General features: G+C 38.2%; 1 protein-coding gene across 3 annotated transcripts in view; it reads right to left on the reverse strand.

Annotated features, from left to right (window-relative positions):
• Positions 1-956: 956 nt before the first annotated feature.
• Positions 957-18,341, reverse strand: part of SOS1 (SOS Ras/Rac guanine nucleotide exchange factor 1) — a 151,140-nt gene continuing 133,755 nt past the window's right edge. For 2 of the 3 annotated variants that reach the window (XM_040496577.1, XM_040496575.1), the window contains 6 exons: positions 16,712-16,884; positions 16,382-16,498; positions 14,385-14,649; positions 8,640-8,684; positions 6,827-6,945; positions 957-5,945 (listed from right to left, as the gene is read on the reverse strand). In XM_040496577.1, coding sequence (XP_040352511.1) covers positions 5,454-5,945; positions 6,827-6,945; positions 8,640-8,684; positions 14,385-14,649; positions 16,382-16,498; positions 16,712-16,884 — 1,211 coding nt within the window. In that variant the 3' untranslated portion in view covers positions 957-5,453. The remainder of the gene's footprint in view (positions 5,946-6,826; positions 6,946-8,639; positions 8,685-14,384; positions 14,650-16,381; positions 16,499-16,711; positions 16,885-18,341) is intronic. The other variant, XM_040496576.1, reaches the window with a different exon arrangement.

Consider the following 18,341-nt stretch of genomic DNA (forward strand, 5'->3'; position numbering starts at 1 on the left):
GAGCCAATTGTCTCAGTCACTAACTGCCACGTGATATTGGCTTAGTCATCTCACTGCTCCAGGCCTCATCTGCCTTAAGTTTTAAGTAAGGGTATGAGATCTCTAATTTTTCATCATATTCTTTTTAAGTTTGTTTTTCAGAGAGAGAGAGAGAGAGAGAGTGGCGGGTGGGGGAGAGAGAGAGAATGCCAAGCAAGCTCTGCACTCAGTGCAGAGCCCAATGTGGCGCTCCAACTGATGAACCCTGAGATCGTGACCTGAGCTGAAGTTGGACACTTAACCCACTAAGCCACCCAGGTGCCCCCAATTTTTTTAAGGTTTATTTTTGAGACAGAGAAAGGGAGAGAGAGAATCCCAAGCAGGTTCCACACTCCACGCAGAGCCTGATGTGGGGGTCAGTCCCATGGCTGTGAGATCATGACCTGAGCCAAAATCAAGTCAGACATTTAACTGAGCCACCCAGGCACCCCAGTTTTTCATCAATTTTGCATTCTGTAGTTCACCATGAATGACCTCACACTTACAAAAATTCTTGACAGCGTATAATGCTTTACAATGTATGACCATAAACTGTATCTTTTTATGCCAAGCCTAGAAAGAGTTGCTGAACGTCAGGCTGCCACTTTCCAACAGGTCTCAGTGAAACTTGCCTGTCAAGGAATTGTGAGATCTTAAAACTTTGATGGAATACAAATGCCTCCCTCAGCCCTTTGAAAGGTGATACTGAAGGTCACTAATTTTCATCCCAAGGGCCTCCTGCTCACTACAGAGAGCTTGATACAGAAGGAAATACTGAACTTTTTATAGAGAACATGATACAGGAAAAAGTGTCTCCAAAGCAAGACCATGAGATAGAACAAACTATTTGCATGTGGAAAGCACAAGCTAAAATGAGAATCACGACTGATCTTGAAAAGAGTGCTTTCTAAAATAAATACAAAAATAATACACTTGTGGACTAGGTAAGGCATTTTTCTTTATTATTTTTCAATTTATCTTAGTAATGCCAGAAAAATAACAGCCATTATTTTCACTTTAAATGCAAACCAAATACTGCTGCACGCAGAGTACAAAGATTACCTACGAACATGGTCAGGTACAAAGGCCATATTAGATGTATAGACTGCACTTTATTTTTACATCAAAGTAAGACTGACAGAGCAATTTTTTTGACAATTATTTTAGCAAATACCGTGCTACTAAACAAAGGCAAATACACACACACACGCGCACGCACACGCACACACACACACACACACACACACATATACATGAACACGTTTCAACTGAAGTTATACATGTCACTTTGACAAAGGCTTCTTCTCTGGTGTGTCTCACCAGATATTTGCACCCCAAGGTCCCCTGCCCTGATCCCGCCCCCAAATGCTGACTTGATCTGAAGAAACAAATTAGAGATGTTCTTAATTAAAGGCACATTTGGCAGCTACTGAAAGTGGCATGCATCTGGCACAGGTGCGCTCTCCCTAAAGCCACACCACACGTGACTTCCATGCTATGCATCTTGTTTGAGTGGTAGTCCAATGTGATCCACCTTTAGCTAACTTGCTTTGTAATTCTGCAGCAATTGGCTACTTAATGCACTATTTTCATTAAAGGCAAAAGGGAAATTTGCTCACAGTCGACAGAAAATGCACTTTACGGTGTCAAAAATGGAAAATAAGGCATGAAATTTACAAAACAAGTATTAGGTGCTTTTGTTTAATCATATAGACTTCATGCTTCTTAACCAGAGCTCAAAATATTTCATTGGCTCATGTGTAAGGGATTTTGATTTTAAGTTAGTAATGAGATGCTTCAAAGGAGAAATATTGAATAAACAAACTAAGTCATCACTTTCCCTTATAAATAATTCTGCATAATTCTTTCAGCCAAACCAATTTTAACCGTGTGGTATGTATTTTACTGATAAAGATTAATGTGCAACAGGACCTACACTTGTGCAACAGTCATACAATATAGGTTAAAAGAACAAGTGAACCTACCCACAGCAGAATACCAAGAAACAAATGGTTAGTTTCTTTCTAAATCTGGAGGAAATAAAAGGTTTTCTTTGATATGTACAATAACAAATTGGGAACCTCTCCCTCCATTTCCATTATTTGTTTTGCTGAGCCACTTAAAACTGAATTTAAGCCGTCTTTAAAGACAGAGGATGAAATACATGACTAAAGTAAGCCAAACTTGAGAATTAAGATCATGATCACAGATATCAAGTTTCGGTTTATGTAACTTTCAACTTAGCAAGAAAACTCATTAAGGAAGAATTTAGAACCATAACATAGCCTCCAACTGAAATGGTACTTGTTCACTAGACTGTTGTGTTGATTGTAGTATCACTAAGTGTGGCAGGCGCTTTCCTAAATTCAGACCCATTAAAACATTTCTTGAGCTGTTAGAGCGTAGTAACCTACTAAATATCTCCTTTGATACCCAACAACCTTTAATTAAGAAAACTTTTAATGCTTGTTTATTTCCTGATAATTTGTATTCTTGAAATGCATTAGAAAGGCTGGGAACAGTAAATAATCTTTCAGTAAACTTAGAAACATATACTTATCTGTTCCTGTTTTAAAAAGTGCTCAGACGTGAAAAGCCTCCCTTTGTATTGTTCTTGGTTGATAGCCCACTTAAGTTAAATTCAACCTTGAAATATTTTTATTTTGTGATCCAAAGATGACACATCTAAGAACATTTCCATTTCTAAAAGAAATGTTCCATGTTTTGGGATGTGGTTTAGGAATAGTCATGCTGCATTGACTGTCTTATAATGTCCTGGATTCAAAAACAGAATTTTGTGGTGATGCATTTGTCTTCTCAGCCACTTCTTGTCCCTGAATAAGTATATTTTAGTTACTACAGAGAATAAATTTGTCAGCTAATTCATGTTTCATGTATGAAGAAGGCAAGGATACAGTCTTCTCCACCTCCGTTTAAGGGCACCCAATTGGAATTTTTCTAAGCAGTCACCACTGCAGAAAATATTTTTACCCAAATGTCAGCTTCAGAATACAAATATCCTCTATCCACAGTGCTGATGCACAGTGAAGTGGTCTCCTAGAACCACTGGGGTAGAAGAATGTTTCCCTTTGGGAGAAGTATGATTAGAACTCCAAATCTAAGCTTTTGCTCTTTAGACGATCAGGCGGGTTGAAAAGCCTCCTTTAATGAAGGCTAACACACTGGCCAGGGAGATATTGAATGGGCTCCAATGTGACTTCTCAGGTTCTCATATGGAGTGGGGTGGGGTAATTAAAAAGAGAAGTGATCAGTAAGACAGACAAAGGGAAACCCTAGGGAAAATGAGGCTGTTCTAATAAAAAATCATGGGGGATTCTGGAATGTGTATTATGATTAATTGTAGCAGCACTAGTAAGCAGGCTTAGATAAACACTTGTTGAATGAATGGTCTTATGGACGTGTTGCACACAAGAGTGGATTCGAAATTAATTTTTTGGGAGACTTTTAAAAGGAGACATTTTACAGAGAGAAGAATGGCTACCATAATAGGAGTGGTACAGATATTAAACAAAGATTCAACTCTAACAAATAAATAAGAAAGGATGTGATAGGATGGATTGCTTAATGATGATGCAATCAACATTCTGGTCTTAAAGGACAATATACTGTACTACTGTGATGTACATTTAATGCTCTAATAAATATCACAGGAAATTATTAAAGTACTAGGTTTGCACCATGATGCAGCACTTCTAAAAATGTCTCTAATGGCATGGTTAACAGAATTGCTGAAATGTTGCTTCATTATTCTGAGGACACATGCAGATACCGACGAATGGATGACTCTCTAATGATGGAATGCTGCACATTTCATAGACATTAGAGTGGAGCTTAATAAAACTTTTTCTCTTCAACAAGTTGCATGCATTTCAGTCACAGTATTTGTTAGACTCAGAAGATCAGTACATAGGCTTAATGAATAATCCATATTATGATATTAATGATGTAGGTAGATGTTCTATTATGAATAGTTTTGATAGAGCAAAGACCTCAAGCAAGGTAGAATGTTTAATATAAACTAACAAACTGTATACATGTTGCTTAGCAAATTAAAAAACTTACAAAGTTCTGCTTAAAAGATACCCATCCTATTCTAACCAAATTTTTTTCCTACATGCCAAACTGCAACTTCTTATCATTCTTTAAGATGAATACATACAATCCAGAACTAGAAACCAAGGCGTACCACAATACGTGCTTTTATGCTTAGTGTTTGCGTGTGTGTGTGTGTGTGTGTGTGTGTGTGTGTGTGTGTGTTTCAACTGAAAGAAATAAGAATCAACCATTTTCTCCATATAATAATTTAATATATGCCAGCCAAACAAAGTATTTGTATCTTTATTCAATTAAATTAAAACAGACCTGCCAGGTTTATTATATAACATTCACTATATACACATGATTTCGGCAATGCAAGGTAATTCTAGATCTGCGGATTACTCAACTATCCGTAAAACATGAGCGGTGTCAGGGACGCCCAGCAATGCTCCTTTCAACACTGGGTGACTGCATTTCCAGAGAATGGTTAGAGGGACGGCTATGAGCCATGACATGGGTTACCAGTAAACTTTTGTGGGGGGTGGGGGACGATAACAATCTAGCACAGATTAACAGTCTCCTAAATGTAAATCGTATACTTGACAGTTACATTTTTTAAAAAAGTTCTTCTGTCATGTTAATGACACAAAACTTCTTGTTTGAAGGCATCACCACCATATTTTGTTTGTAGGGAGGGTGGGTGGGGAAATGCTCTTAAAATTAATATAATTATTCCTAAAAAAAAAAAAAAAAAAAAAAAAAAAAAAAAAAAAGTACCTCTTTGGTGAAGCCTCGGTACCCATTCACTTCACTGTAATAACCTGTAAACGGGACTGTGGCACAGCACGGGGCCTGGACTCTCTCAAGGTCAGGCACCACAGCCACTCCCCACAGTCCTTTAAATGATTTCTAGGAAAATATTCTAAAGTAGGATGAGTAAAAGCAAAGGAAAACAAAGGAGATATGAAGATCCCTGTTTAAGATTTCTTTTTAAAAAGTGCATATTTTGAATTACAAAAACTGTCATCATGTGGGCCTGCTGGACACTAGACTATGTTTTCCATCCCTTTAACGATAAAGATCACTTCACAAAAAGAGGACTCCTGCCTATTGGCTGGAAAAAGTCCCTTTACTTGATTTTCAGGTGCAATCAGTTGTCCAATTCCTCTACATCAGTCTTTCCGTATCTAAACGAATACCATTTTCATTTTATAATTATGTCTAGGTTAAAATTCATTGTCTTATACTGCATCTTGAAGTAGAGTCGTTAGTGTTTGGAGTTGTCACTGTAACTCCTCAGTGCTGGCACATTCCGTGCATCCATTGCCAGCAATGGATTTGGGGCTAGGAAAATGTCCATCCTGGAACAGAGACACTCAGGAAGAATGGGCGTTCTCCAACAGTGGTGGTCCATCTCTGTGCATGGAGGGGTGTGTGTGCTCCCTTTTGTAAGTTTTTGGAGGGAGTTTAGGGATATGTTGAGAAGTGCTTTGTCGTGGAGGAACCGGCGGCCCAGTGATGGAAGGAAGGTCCACTTCTTGTGTCAGTGGTGGTGATGGCAGATGCCTTCTCGTGCCATGAGGAGAAGGTGTTTGAGGAGGAGGTGGCGTAAATGGCGAAGGGCTGTTTGGGAAGAAGGCATTGCCATGATCGCTTTTTTTGCCCAAAGGGGGAGGCTGGAGATGTAGTGGTGAGCTGGAGAAAACATCAGGTGTCCTCACAGGTTCTCGCGGTGGTAATAAGGGAGGGCTCTCGGGAGGGTCTGATATAGAGGTCCGGTCTGCTATTGAATACCGCGGTGAATAGGCTTTTGATGTGGGCTGTCTAGGAGGAATTGCTGGGGGGCTGTCCAAATGCTTAGACATAATCTAACACAAATGAAAAAGGAATAAAACACACATTTATTATTAATTTATGCAGTACTGTGACTATATTAAGAATTGGGGTTTTCAAACACACTGTTGGAAGAGAGCGAGGCACGGATCAGGGGGTTTTGCCATGTTTTTTAAAGGGAGGGAGTTATGCCAATTCATTAAAAACAATTTTTTTCCAAGTTTTAATTTTTCTCAAAATTTTGTTGTTTGCTACTGTGCACCTATCAATCTAAGACAATTTATGACTTAACGTAAGTCAATCTTACAATTTTAAACCTACTATGTTCACATTTTATGACACTCTGCAGAGTGTCCTGACTTGTCCAGGTGCCCTGCTCTCCGGATCCTCTGAGAACCACCGAATCAAGTCAACAGTTGCCAAAGAAAGAAATTTAAGCAAGTGGAAAAAAATAGCTATTGTAAGTCTTTAAGGTCTCTTCCAACCCAGAACTGTTATGAAAATCCCATTTAAAAGCATATCAGATTTATTATCAAGGGCGCAGACGGGTCATGTTTAAGTTTCACTTAAAACGTGCTTTCATATATAAAGCTTCACACCTCTTTGCTTTCCTTTCTCTGTGTGGTCTGCGTGAGACTACATTCTACTCTTTTGGGATTAAACTTGTTTTCTCCTGGACAGTACCCATGATTTAGACTCACAGGGTTTTGAAAACATACCAAAAAACTACTTTCAGAAGATAGGAAATAAACATTACTGCAGGGTAAATCCGTATTTAGTCCTCGTCTAAACTCAGTTAAGCCCAGATACCCTGAAGTGTTGACCTAATCTGGTAGGAACTAAACTAGACACAGGCACGTGATTCTAATGTAACTGTAACGACTCTGGGCTCCAGATGACAGGACTCTCTACGTACCTTAGATGGTGAAGATTCCGCGGGGGCAGATTCTGGCCGTCTTCGTGGAGGAACAGGAGGGGGGACAGGCACTTCGTCAGTGCCCTTGGTTAAACTTATAGATGATACTGAAGCAGATCCTGTAGGATGTGAAATTTTTTTTTAACAGTTCACAGGAATTTTATCTCAACTATTAATCCTGAAAAGGCTTGGCTGGAAACTGCTTATATTTCTTAAAAGAAATGTACAGAATTATCAAAAGCAGTTCAACAAACCAATACATGGTAGTATTTCCTTTATCAAAGCAAACTGCTATAAAAGCATGCAGAAATTTCTTAGCAGAATTTTCAGGGGAAAAAAAAGCTGCCTAAGATATTCTGTTATTTTGCTTTTTGAACAAAATAACATTCCCACTGTTAATTATTGGAAGTTTTTATTTGGGTATGATTCTCAGATTTCTGGGAGAAACCTTTGGAATGGTAATTTTGTTAAGCCTTTGTGATGGGCTCATTTTCTTTCCCTCACTGTGTTAGTATAGAATCTCCCTGCCGTTAGGTGGTAGTCAGTCCTTGGGATTAGTTTCTGATCTTAACTGCTCTCCCCAGCGACTGTCTCAAAGGATGCCAGGAAGAATCTTGTGTCTGGGGGAGGGGTCTCTCCTCACTTTGCTTACATATAGGCTGGCTCTCCTTGGCAGAAAATCGGGTTCATCATACTCTAATCCAAACATTTTAATTTTGATGGAGCTATTTAAGATGAGTGAGGCAGCCCTGATAAAAACAGGAATTAACACTAAATCTAGTGAACCGGATTTAAAAAGTGGATGAACTGGCACAAGACAGGTGAGTAAAGCTTCTAATCAGAACTCATCCTATAGACATTTATGATGACAAGGGCATAATCTAGGCATAAAATAATTACATTATGAAAGACAACATTCATGTAAGTTGTTAGTTTATGCACAGTATAAAAAAGATATGAAAAAATACATAAATGATCATCCAGAATTATACTTGGCAGGTTCTCATTTTCCTTTAAGCTTTTGTCAACTAAATGTTATAACAATATAGAACTTAAAGAGTACTTTGTGTACTGATGTTATTCAAATGAGAAACATTTTAATCACCTACCTTTTTTTCTTAAAAGACTATGTAATAAGTTAATTAGTTTATAACTAATGTCTTCCATTGGATACGTTTTGAAACCATTTGTGTGAAGGACAGCAAAAACCATTAACCTATTAGCTTAAAATTTATGGACTAATTTGGTGAATTGTTAGTTGACTTTAAAAATAAAAGCAAATATGTGTACTGGCACTTTATTTCGCTTAACAGTGATGAATATTTAGGCCGTATGATTTAAGTAGTTATATAAGATAGTTCTTCTAAAGCCAAATTATGGTCATTTGCCTGCAGTCTGTGCCAAGGTCGTCAGGCTAAGTGTATCTTGTGACTCAGACGCTGCCCGTAGCCGCCAGCAGTCCCATATGCGCATGCATGCTCTTGCTTTTTTTTTTTTTTTTTTAAGTTGAGCATTAAAATACTACTAAGAACTCTACAGTTGGGAAAGAGAAATGGTTAAATGTGGAAGTCACCCATATAATAATGTTTTTTTAAAAGAGAACAGGGTTTTACGAAAAGCATGAAGAGTATATACGTTTAAGCAAATCATCTATGATCAAAAGGTAGCACAAGGGAAGGCCTCACTTCTAAGATGTTGCAAGCGGGGTACCAGTGCTGCCAGGCCCAAGAAGAGGTTTAGCAGGGAGGGGGGCACTTGGTTTAATTTTTGAAGCCAAAGCAAGAATTAGGAGTCTTAAACTAAATATACTAACTTGGGCCATGGGGCAGTGAAACTTGGACAAAGACGGTATCGCTGCCTGTGAAAGGAAACAAGAGAAGCAGATTTTTTTCTTTCGTTGATAAATTCAACTCATCTGCAAAAATTCATCCACGATAGAAATGTTATTTTTGTCATTCAAGTAAAGAAGGGTACAACAGTCTTTTTCGTAAAAGCTCATTACGTCTCAGTTTTGAGAAAAATAAAGAATTGAGTTAATATCATACTGGGAATGTTGAAGATTCCTTTTAGATTCACTACCTGATGCCATAATAATTCAACGAAAAGCATTCATGAGGAAACTAAAGTTTTCTCTATTAGTGGAAGACTTTTAAAATATGTATAAACTCAATTCAAGCAAAGAATTCAGCTGGACATATAAAAATATGTCACTTACTAGAGATTATTTTGAAAACTCAACTGTGTGAAATAAGTAGTAAACAATGAATTTATGTTAGTAAATTGAAAAATAAAAGGGAATTTCTTACTAATATTATTATATACTTACGAAATTATTCTTAGAGCATGACAAAATAACTACAGCTTTGGATATTACAAAACAAGCTTGAAAGTGATATAGCCTTTTTCCTTCTATATTCTTGAACACTTCTTTAAAAAAAAATCAATATTTGGCACTTAGACACATTTTGTACAGGAAACTCACTGACAATTTTACAATGCTTCATTTCAACAGATTATTAATTCATCTAAGAAAAAACCTGAAAACCATAAAAGTCAAAGCCCCAAGAGCAATAAAGGCGAAAAACAGACAAAAGGTTAAGTTATCTGTAGTGGTTCTAAATCAACATAGTTGTCTCTGTTACACTGCCTCATATTACCAACATACGGAAGAGATAATATCCACGAGACTAAAATAATTCCTGTAACACTAGACTCAGCTGATTTTTTAAAACTCAGGTTTGTCTCTCCCCCTGTCTCTCTTTCCACAATAGATAAGCACTCAATTTGGACCACTGTTTCTTTTAGCTTCTTTGGTGAGAACAAGAATAATTTTATGTTCCAGGTTCAGTTGGCAAGATTATTAATGTGATTGCTACTTCTATAGCTATGGGTTTATTTTCCATATACCCCAGTTTCTAACAATCTATCCCATTAATCTCCTTTTGTTATGTACTGATACTCATTTGGAGGCCACAGTTACCAAAGGTAGCAATCCAGCTAATTCTAATAAGTTATCTCTCAGAAGATTAATTTTTATACTTTGATATTAAATGAAGCAGTTGCTCTGTCAATGATTCACTCCACTGCTTATTAGGCATAACAGGGGTTAAGGGAGTATTTAGCTTTAGTGTTTACCTACTTATGTTTTTTCTACTTTTCTTGGAAAGGAAATAAATATGCCTCCTGGAGATAAGCCTCAAGAATATGGTAGTACACTTAGTATAATACGGGAATAAAATAAAAACACAAAGCTTATGATAGTTATAAACTGCAGACTTGTAAAAAGAATTATTATACCTATACATAAACACTTGTGCATACACAGACTTGGTTTTGGTCATATTTATATACATGTATGTCGCAGGCTTAGATTTGTATGTTTGGTAAATCAAGGGCACTTTTCTGATTTGTCATTTTAAATGGATTTCTTGGTCTCACTGCCTGGAAAATGCCAAAAAAAAAAAAAAACCCTCTTTGAATTATACATGCTCTAATCAAGAAATATATACTAGAAATCCTTGTCAGTGAACAAATTTACTTATAATGAGTTAGGAGTGAAAACCCACTTAATTAAAAAAGTATTAATTTGTTAAGTACAAATCCCAAATGACAGCTCAGTGGTTCTCAGTCTCAAGCTTTTGGAGTGCCTGGGTGGCTTAGTCGGTTAAGTGTCCGACTTCGGCTCAGGTCATGATCTCATGGTTTGTGGGTTCAAGCCCTGCACTCGACTCTGTGCTGACAGCTCAGGGCTTGGAGCCTACTTTAGATTCTGTGTCTCCTCTCTCTGCCCCTCTTCCAGTCACACTCTTTCTCTCTCTCAAAAATAAACATTAAAAAAATTAAAAAAAAAAAAAAAAAAAAAGAACCCCCTGGAAAGCTTTTAAAAATTACTGATTCCTAGTGCTAATACCAGTCTAATTCAAACAGGGGCTGGGCATATAGGTATTTTTTTTTTTTAAGCTCCCCATGGGATCATACTGCACAGTCAGGATTGAAACCACTGTTCAAGATGCTTTCAATTTATAATGAGTCTTTCTTAAAATAGAAATAAGCATTTCCCTATAACAAAAATTGTATCAATCATGAATAACTTCTTAAACTCACAAAAGCCTGTTATGCAAATTCATTTGAGATCAGAAACTAAGCACCTACAAGAATCTTCTATGAAGAAAAGCCTTGCATTCCAGCTTCGAGCTTGGACTACCATCTTTTCTTGTCAAAGCTTCTGCTGCAGAGGGACACAGCTAAGCTCATCTGCAGCACACAGACCAGGTGGGGCCTCTGGCTCCCTTTTCTGACCACGCCGTCTTTACACAGGGAGGTCCCTAGAGCATCTCATCCTCTCCACCTTGTTAGAGCAGCAGAGACAAAGCAAGCGAGCTGGGTGGTCTCTCCCCTGGTCAGGGCCACTGTCATCATCACCTCAAAGGTAGAGCTGGCCAGGGCAGGGTGTGGGGCAGGGCTCTGAATGTGAGGGTGTATGTGGGTGCACTAAGAGGATGGCCAGGTTCCTCACCACAAAGCTTCATGTGACCATTCTTGCCCATTCTGTGGTCATCGTTTGTGTAAACTCCTACAGCATTATGTCTTCACCACTCATTTAGCACTTTGCTTTGCTAAGCCCTTACGTATCTTCTCTAGTTAAGCTTGCAATCTTACTGAGAGGGAAAAATAAACACAGTACGAAGAGAGAATTGCAGCATTTAACAATGGTTAAAGCACTAAACTGTGATTTTCTTTGAACCATGATTATTTTTCCTCTCTCAGTAAGATTTATAAACTTTACCAGAGAAAATGTGATGTAGGAGTACTGGGCAAGGAGTGAGGTATGCAACAGATACTGGCTGAAAAATTAAGTATGGTTTTTGTTTGTTTGTTTGTTTTTAAATGTTTATTTTTGAGAGAGAGAGAGGGAGACAGAGCATGAGTGGGGGAGGGGCAGAGAGAGACAGACAGACAGACACACACACACACACACACACACACACACACACACACACACACACAGAGCCCGACGTGGAGCTTGAACCACAAACTGTGAGATCATGCATGACCTGAGCCGAAGTCGGACGCTCAACCGACTGAGCCACCCAGGTGCCCCAAGTACGGTTTTAAAGTAAATCATTCTGAAAGACAAAACTATATGAAGCAAAACAGTACCATTATAACTGATCAAAAATTCTGGTCAAACTGCCTTATGAAAAACTCAGGCAACGGAACTTTCTGCTGTTCTGTTGAGTGGCAGGTGTTCAGATGACATAAGAATGTAGGCACGGCAGCTCTTTCCTGCCAGGCCCTGAGGAAGGGGGAGTTCACGCTGTGGTGGCAACACAGTGGGCAAGGTGGTGGCCCCCATGGTACCAGCAGATCTGTTAAGCAGAAGTGAGGTCAACAGCAGATGAGGATCTTTACTACACGCAGGCCACGTAAGTTTTAAGTAAGCGACTAACTGAACATACAGATGGTTTTAGACTTGGCTAGGTTTTTTCATTTCAAAGTCAGTTATTTTCAGTTTCTACCAAGAGCAAAAGGAATAGTAGTAGGTGTTTTCTTTATCACAAAGAAAGTGAAATTGAGAAAACCCCCAAAGCTAAGAGTACAAAGCCCAACTCCTGGAACAGTGGTTTCTCCACTTGTCCAGTATTTAATCCTGTTCCACCGCCACATACAGCAGAGCACAGCTCCAGACCGCTGCATTCCAAGACGACCCCTTCTTCCCCTTTTGACTAGTTATCGTAAAGATTCAGCACTATTAGGGAACTAGTAGGGAACTAGCAGGTAACTTATCTCCCGTTTCCCCACCTCTTCCATTTGTAGCTACTTTTTAAACTAAGAGAAGTAGAATTTGCAGTTGATAGCTTTCACAGGACTTCAATAATTTACTTATTTGGGAATCCTTATAATACAGACTAGCTCTCTGCTTCAAGAAAAAAAAACCTGCAAACAGTTAAGTGGGCAGAAGAAATAATGATTTTAGGTGGGGTATACTGCAAAAAATGCTGGTTTCATTACTTAGCTTTAGAGGATTGGGGAGAATAGGTGGGATTTTCTTAACCTGGTATTTATTTGAACTTATCAGAAATATATGTATATAACGTGACTCCATAACCCCCAGGAGCAAAATAAAGCCAAGATGTAGTAATTCTCCAAACAAACACACTTTAGGGTGGTCAACAGACAAGACAAACTTCTGGGTAACTACAAATGTATGTATAACACAGGAATAAATAAATAGGATTCTGGACCAAATCTCAAAATAATATACATTCAAAGAATAATTTTAAGTCGATTTTTGTTAAAAAGTTAGATCCTCTGATTCCTAACTCCTAGGTCACCCGCCTCTCGACCTCCTCCCCACAATAATGACACGCTGTCCCTCAGGACTGGATTCTGTGCTGCCAGATACTGGGGTTGAACTTGGTCTGTACACTGAGCTGACAGCCAATGGGAAAAGCATGTGCAAGTGGCTGTGAGAGGGTTAAAGGTGATGGGATTCAAGTTTGGATTTAATACTGAACAAATGGAAAAAGGCTGTGTGTTCTTAGAGCTTTAAAACTGCACGTGGAATTGGTTAGAAAGTCAGTGGAAGCAGGGTGACCCATGTATAAAACGTAGTCTCTTCAAAGAGCTAGAGCTGAGCATTACAGTTTGGTAGCCATCAGCCATGTGTGGATTAAACATGTGAATGTGGCTGGTCTGAATTGAGGTGTGCTGTAAGTGTAAAATGCATATGGGATTTTGATGGTTTAGAACAAAAAAGAGAATGTAAAATATCTCAATAACTTTTCATACTGAGTTCATGCTGAAATGACATTCTGCATACACTGAGTTAAATAAAATATATTAATCAAATTAATTTCACCTAATTATTTTTGCTTTTTAAAATGGGGCTGTAGAACATTTGAAGTACATACGTGGCTCATATTACATTTCTATTAGACGACACTGGTCTAGAAATAAGAAAGGGGTGAGCAACAGTGTGCAGTCTGGGAGATCTGTCCGGCTGGGCTGGAAAGCACAGGCAGTGGATTAGCGGGCACCACATACTGTCCGCCAGACGGTACAGACTAAGGAAGAGTTTGAACTTGATTCTTGCTGCAAAATCTGAAACTACAGAGGTTGGTGGAACCGGAATGATGTACTGAGTAGTATGCGGAGATAATAATTTTGGAGGCAGCATTTAAAGCGTCGGACTGACAATCCTTGCAGATTTCAGGAGTTATCTTTGTTTTCTCTGGATATGAGGGATGCCATTTTAAATTCACCAACTGAAAGCAAATACTCGAATACCAATTTTCAAGCTTAAATTACTAATTTTCATCACCAGTCCTTTAAGTAAAGTATAATAAATTTAAAGAGAGCAATTCCAACAGGTTTTTTAAAAAAATTATAAGTTGCTGGAGTTCAGAATTTGCTTTATATTTTTATAATAATATCTTTTGGAATGGTATTTGTGTACAAATTTACAAAAAATAAAAAAGTTATACAGATTCTTTATTACTGCTAGCACACAGAATACTAACAACTACTTTTAAGCACTTAAAATTTTAGCACCTACTTGAGTGAAAAGGGCTCGAATGATCAGAGTCAAATACGCTGCAAACATCTGTGGTACTAGAAGCACCCGAAGCAGGAGGAGGTGTTAACGGTGTTCTTGGAGAGTTTGGTGCAGATGCTGTACTTTCTGTCTCACTTTCGGGGATCCTACTGTAACTAATTTTCCTTGGCTCCTGCTGCAGAGGTGTGGGATGTCTCATGGTACCTGGTCTTGGGTTTGATGGACGAACACCAGGAGATTTTAGGGGATAGCTGTATTTTTTTGGCTGTAAACATAACAAAAGAAACACAATATTTAAAACACCATAACAGAAAGGAAGGTTTTTCTATATATGCCTGGTAAAACTCAACTAATATCTAGGAAAACCATAAACCATTAGTAAAGAAGTTGTATAATGATTAAAACTAAAGTGTCCAAGTTAAAATATTAACGTCCCGGGGCGCCTGGGTGGCGCAGTCGGTTAAGCGTCCGACTTCAGCCAGGTCACGATCTCACGGTCTGTGAGTTCGAGCCCCGCGTCGGGCTCTGGGCTGATGGCTCAGAGCCTGGAGCCTGTTTCCGATTCTGTGTCTCCCTCTCTCTCTGCCCCTCCCCCGTTCATGCTCTGTCTCTCTCTGTCCCAAAAATAAATAAACGTTGAAAAAAAAAATTAAAATATTAACGTCCCATTTCCATAAAGCCTTGGCTATCTAAAATATTAAGCAATGGATTTCTTTAAATAGCTGAGTCTTAGTCCTAAAAATGCCAGAGTATTTGTTATCTTAGTATTTTTGAATGGAAGTCTTTCTAAGATATATTGTAGATTTCTCTAGCTTTTTAAATAGACCCTGTTGAACGAATTTAACCTTGCTGGAGAAGCCAGGATCATTATTATGAATTATGATACCTTACTATGCTGTAATACTGTGATGCTGGAATCATTTGAGCTATTTACAAATGCATTAAATTGCTGGAGTTTTCATCCGTGTGTGTATATGTTTAGGTTTCTGAAATTTTCTTACAGAGTGCTATTAGCGAGCCTCTTTGGAGCAAGACTCTATAGCTATTTCCAATTTTTTGTTTTTAGTCCATCTTTTGAGAAACTGGTTTAGGCCTTGAGAAATTTTCTTGTGAGGTCATTGCATAAGCTTTAGTTCACAGATACTTTGAAATTTATCTTGGTTACGTAGAAAGGCATTTATATTTACTTATTGATTTTTTTACTTTCTTATGAACAAGAGAGATTATGTTCAGATCAGTGAGGTGATGATACTAAACATAAAGTTGGCCAGGCATTGGCAAGTAAAGAAAACAATGGAAACTTTATTTCCCCCACAAAAGTATCTTTAACCAAACTTGTTATTATTATGGCTAATGATTCATAGTTAAAAGTTTTCATAAGTCATTACTTTAGAAAAGTCATAAATACATGTTTATTATAAAAGGATTGGTATAAATTAATCAAATTTCTGCCCTTAAAGTAGATCTTGGATAACATTTTTGTTTAAAAGAAAAAATGATTGGGGTGCCTGGGTGGCTCAGTCGGTTAAGTGGCCAACTTCGGCTCAGGTCACGATCTCATGGGTCACGGGTTCAAGCCCCACATTGGGCTCTGTGCTGACACCTCAGTCTGGAGCCTGCTTCGGATTCTGTGTCTCCCTGTCTCTCTGCCCCTCTCCCACTTGTGCTCCCTCCCTCCCCCCCCCAAAAATAAATAAACATTAAAAATATTTCTTAAACAAAAAACAAAACTTATTTATTTGCCCAATTTCTTCGTCTACCAGGATTTATTCAGATTAATATTACTGCTCACTTATATGCAGTCAAATGGAATATTCCTGAGCATATTTATTAAGCATTTATTCGTTACTTTTATCCATCACCTATGCACTTCATCCCCGAATGCCCTTATGGAAAACTTATCTGTGCAACACACATGGTGTTAATGACATCACCAGATATCGATAACTGCAAAAGATATACAAATACGAAAGAAATATGAATATATATATGCTTACAAATCTTGGGAGAGGCTTAGGGTTTCGCGGTTCTATTTCTAAGGATTTGTTGAAAAGATAATCTGTAAATTCTTTTTCCATGCTATTTCCCATTGGATTCAAATTTTCAAAGAACCTCTAAATGCAAAGAAATAAAACAGTTACTAATATTAAATATTTTAAATGCAGTCTGACATTCACAAAAATAACTGCAGAAAACATTTAACAAAAGAAACTTTGAGTTATTTTTAGTTTTATTTTCCTTTATCTCTTCTCTGAAATAAACCTGTCTTTCATCAGCCGGTTTATAAACTTAATTAGAAAGATGTATCCTCAAATAATTCAACTTACTTTGATATCTGATTCTACTCGTAAACAATAAGGCTGATTTTGGTACTGCTGGATCTCTCCTGTTATTTCTGCTACTTTCCTCCTTTTGCTAAAGTTTATAAGCTCTTTTCCATGCCTTTTTAGGACCTCAGGGTTGCCTTCTTCTGTTTTCAAGATATTAGTTAGATAAATTCCTAGAAGATATAATGAAATTATTTCAAGGATGAAAAAGGAACCAGCTAGTTTTTTTGTCAGTAACTGTAGGCATAGGTACAATCAATATGTACGTGTACAATAACGTATGTACAATGTACCATCTCAATCACCATAACCAAAGATTTAAGGCACAGATTTCCATTCTATGAGAAACAACTAGCTAACTAAATATCAAGAGAAACATTTTTATAAGTATCAAATTATTCTGTGATACTTAAGTTTTATAAATACCCAAGAAAAAGGGGGACCAAGTTTAACGAAATTTAAGAGTTTTATCAGGAGGACTCCCCAATTTTCCGTACCTCCAAAACCACATGGTATTTGACATAAGTCACCATTCTGTTAAAGGAATTTTAAGAATAACCCATCACTTAATAACACGTATTTCTGGCCAAAGAGGAAAATGTTAAATTCAGAGGATCATACTTTCTGCTTATTCAAAGGTTGCTAAGGATTTGTAATTCGGAGGCAGTACCGCTTGGATAGGCTTGCTCATGGGAGTGTGGAAGGCTCTGCAAGCCTAGCAAACACAGCACTGCATAGAATTTATTTCTATTCTGATCTTCAGCACTTTTAGATTTAGTGGCAATGTCGAAAATGAGCTCCAGTTTCCCCGTCACTGCAGGCTGAGCGCTGGGTGAGGAGGAGAAGGAACCAGGTAACAGGCATTCTCATTCTGTACACAGCCCTGTGGTTCCAGGAGCACCTGAGTTCCTTTCTGTTCTAGCATAAAGGTTCTGGAGCCAACTCTGCTGCACTCTACTTGTGTGGTCTTGTGCAAGTTGCTTAACTTCTCTATGCCTTGGTTTTCTCATCTGTAAAATGAGGATAGCAGGGTTGTTGTGAGAAATAAGTGAGTAAATGTATGTACAGGCTTAGAATAAGGTCTGACTAAAGTAAATGCTTAATTAGCTACGGTTGTGATTGTTGATGCTATTGTTGCTATTCTTGGCCTGGTCTCTTAGGCTTCTGCGTCTTCCCCTAAAGTACTTTCCACTAAAGAAAAGGGAATGTATGAGTACCTGAGTTCATTCACTCAGTACACAAGAACTGAGTCTCTGCTGTATGCCCAGCACTGTCTTAGTACCACAGATACAGAGATGAACAAGACACACAGTCTCTGATCTCAAGGAGTTCAAAGCTTTGAACGTGGGCTACAGTACAATTTGGTCAGTACTGCATTAGAGTAATGCATAAGATGCTGTGAGGCCGCTGAGGATGTGTGCCTAACTCTGGCTTGGACTGGTGTGAATAGAAAAAGCATCACAGATGAAGTGATGCCTAAAAAGTCTCTAACAATGAGTGAAGTCAAATGAGCAGAGTAAGCTGGAAGGGGATTCTAGGCAAAGCACCTATGTGTTAGAAGGCGCTGGTTTGCGACGAAGCTCAGAAGGCATACTCAGAGACAGTACGTTGGTTAGTACGGCCAGACCAC

Source organism: Herpailurus yagouaroundi, unplaced genomic scaffold (genome assembly GCF_014898765.1).
Source record: "Herpailurus yagouaroundi ecotype Mexico unplaced genomic scaffold, PumYag 188, whole genome shotgun sequence".
Classification (NCBI taxonomy): domain Eukaryota; kingdom Metazoa; phylum Chordata; class Mammalia; order Carnivora; family Felidae; genus Herpailurus; species Herpailurus yagouaroundi.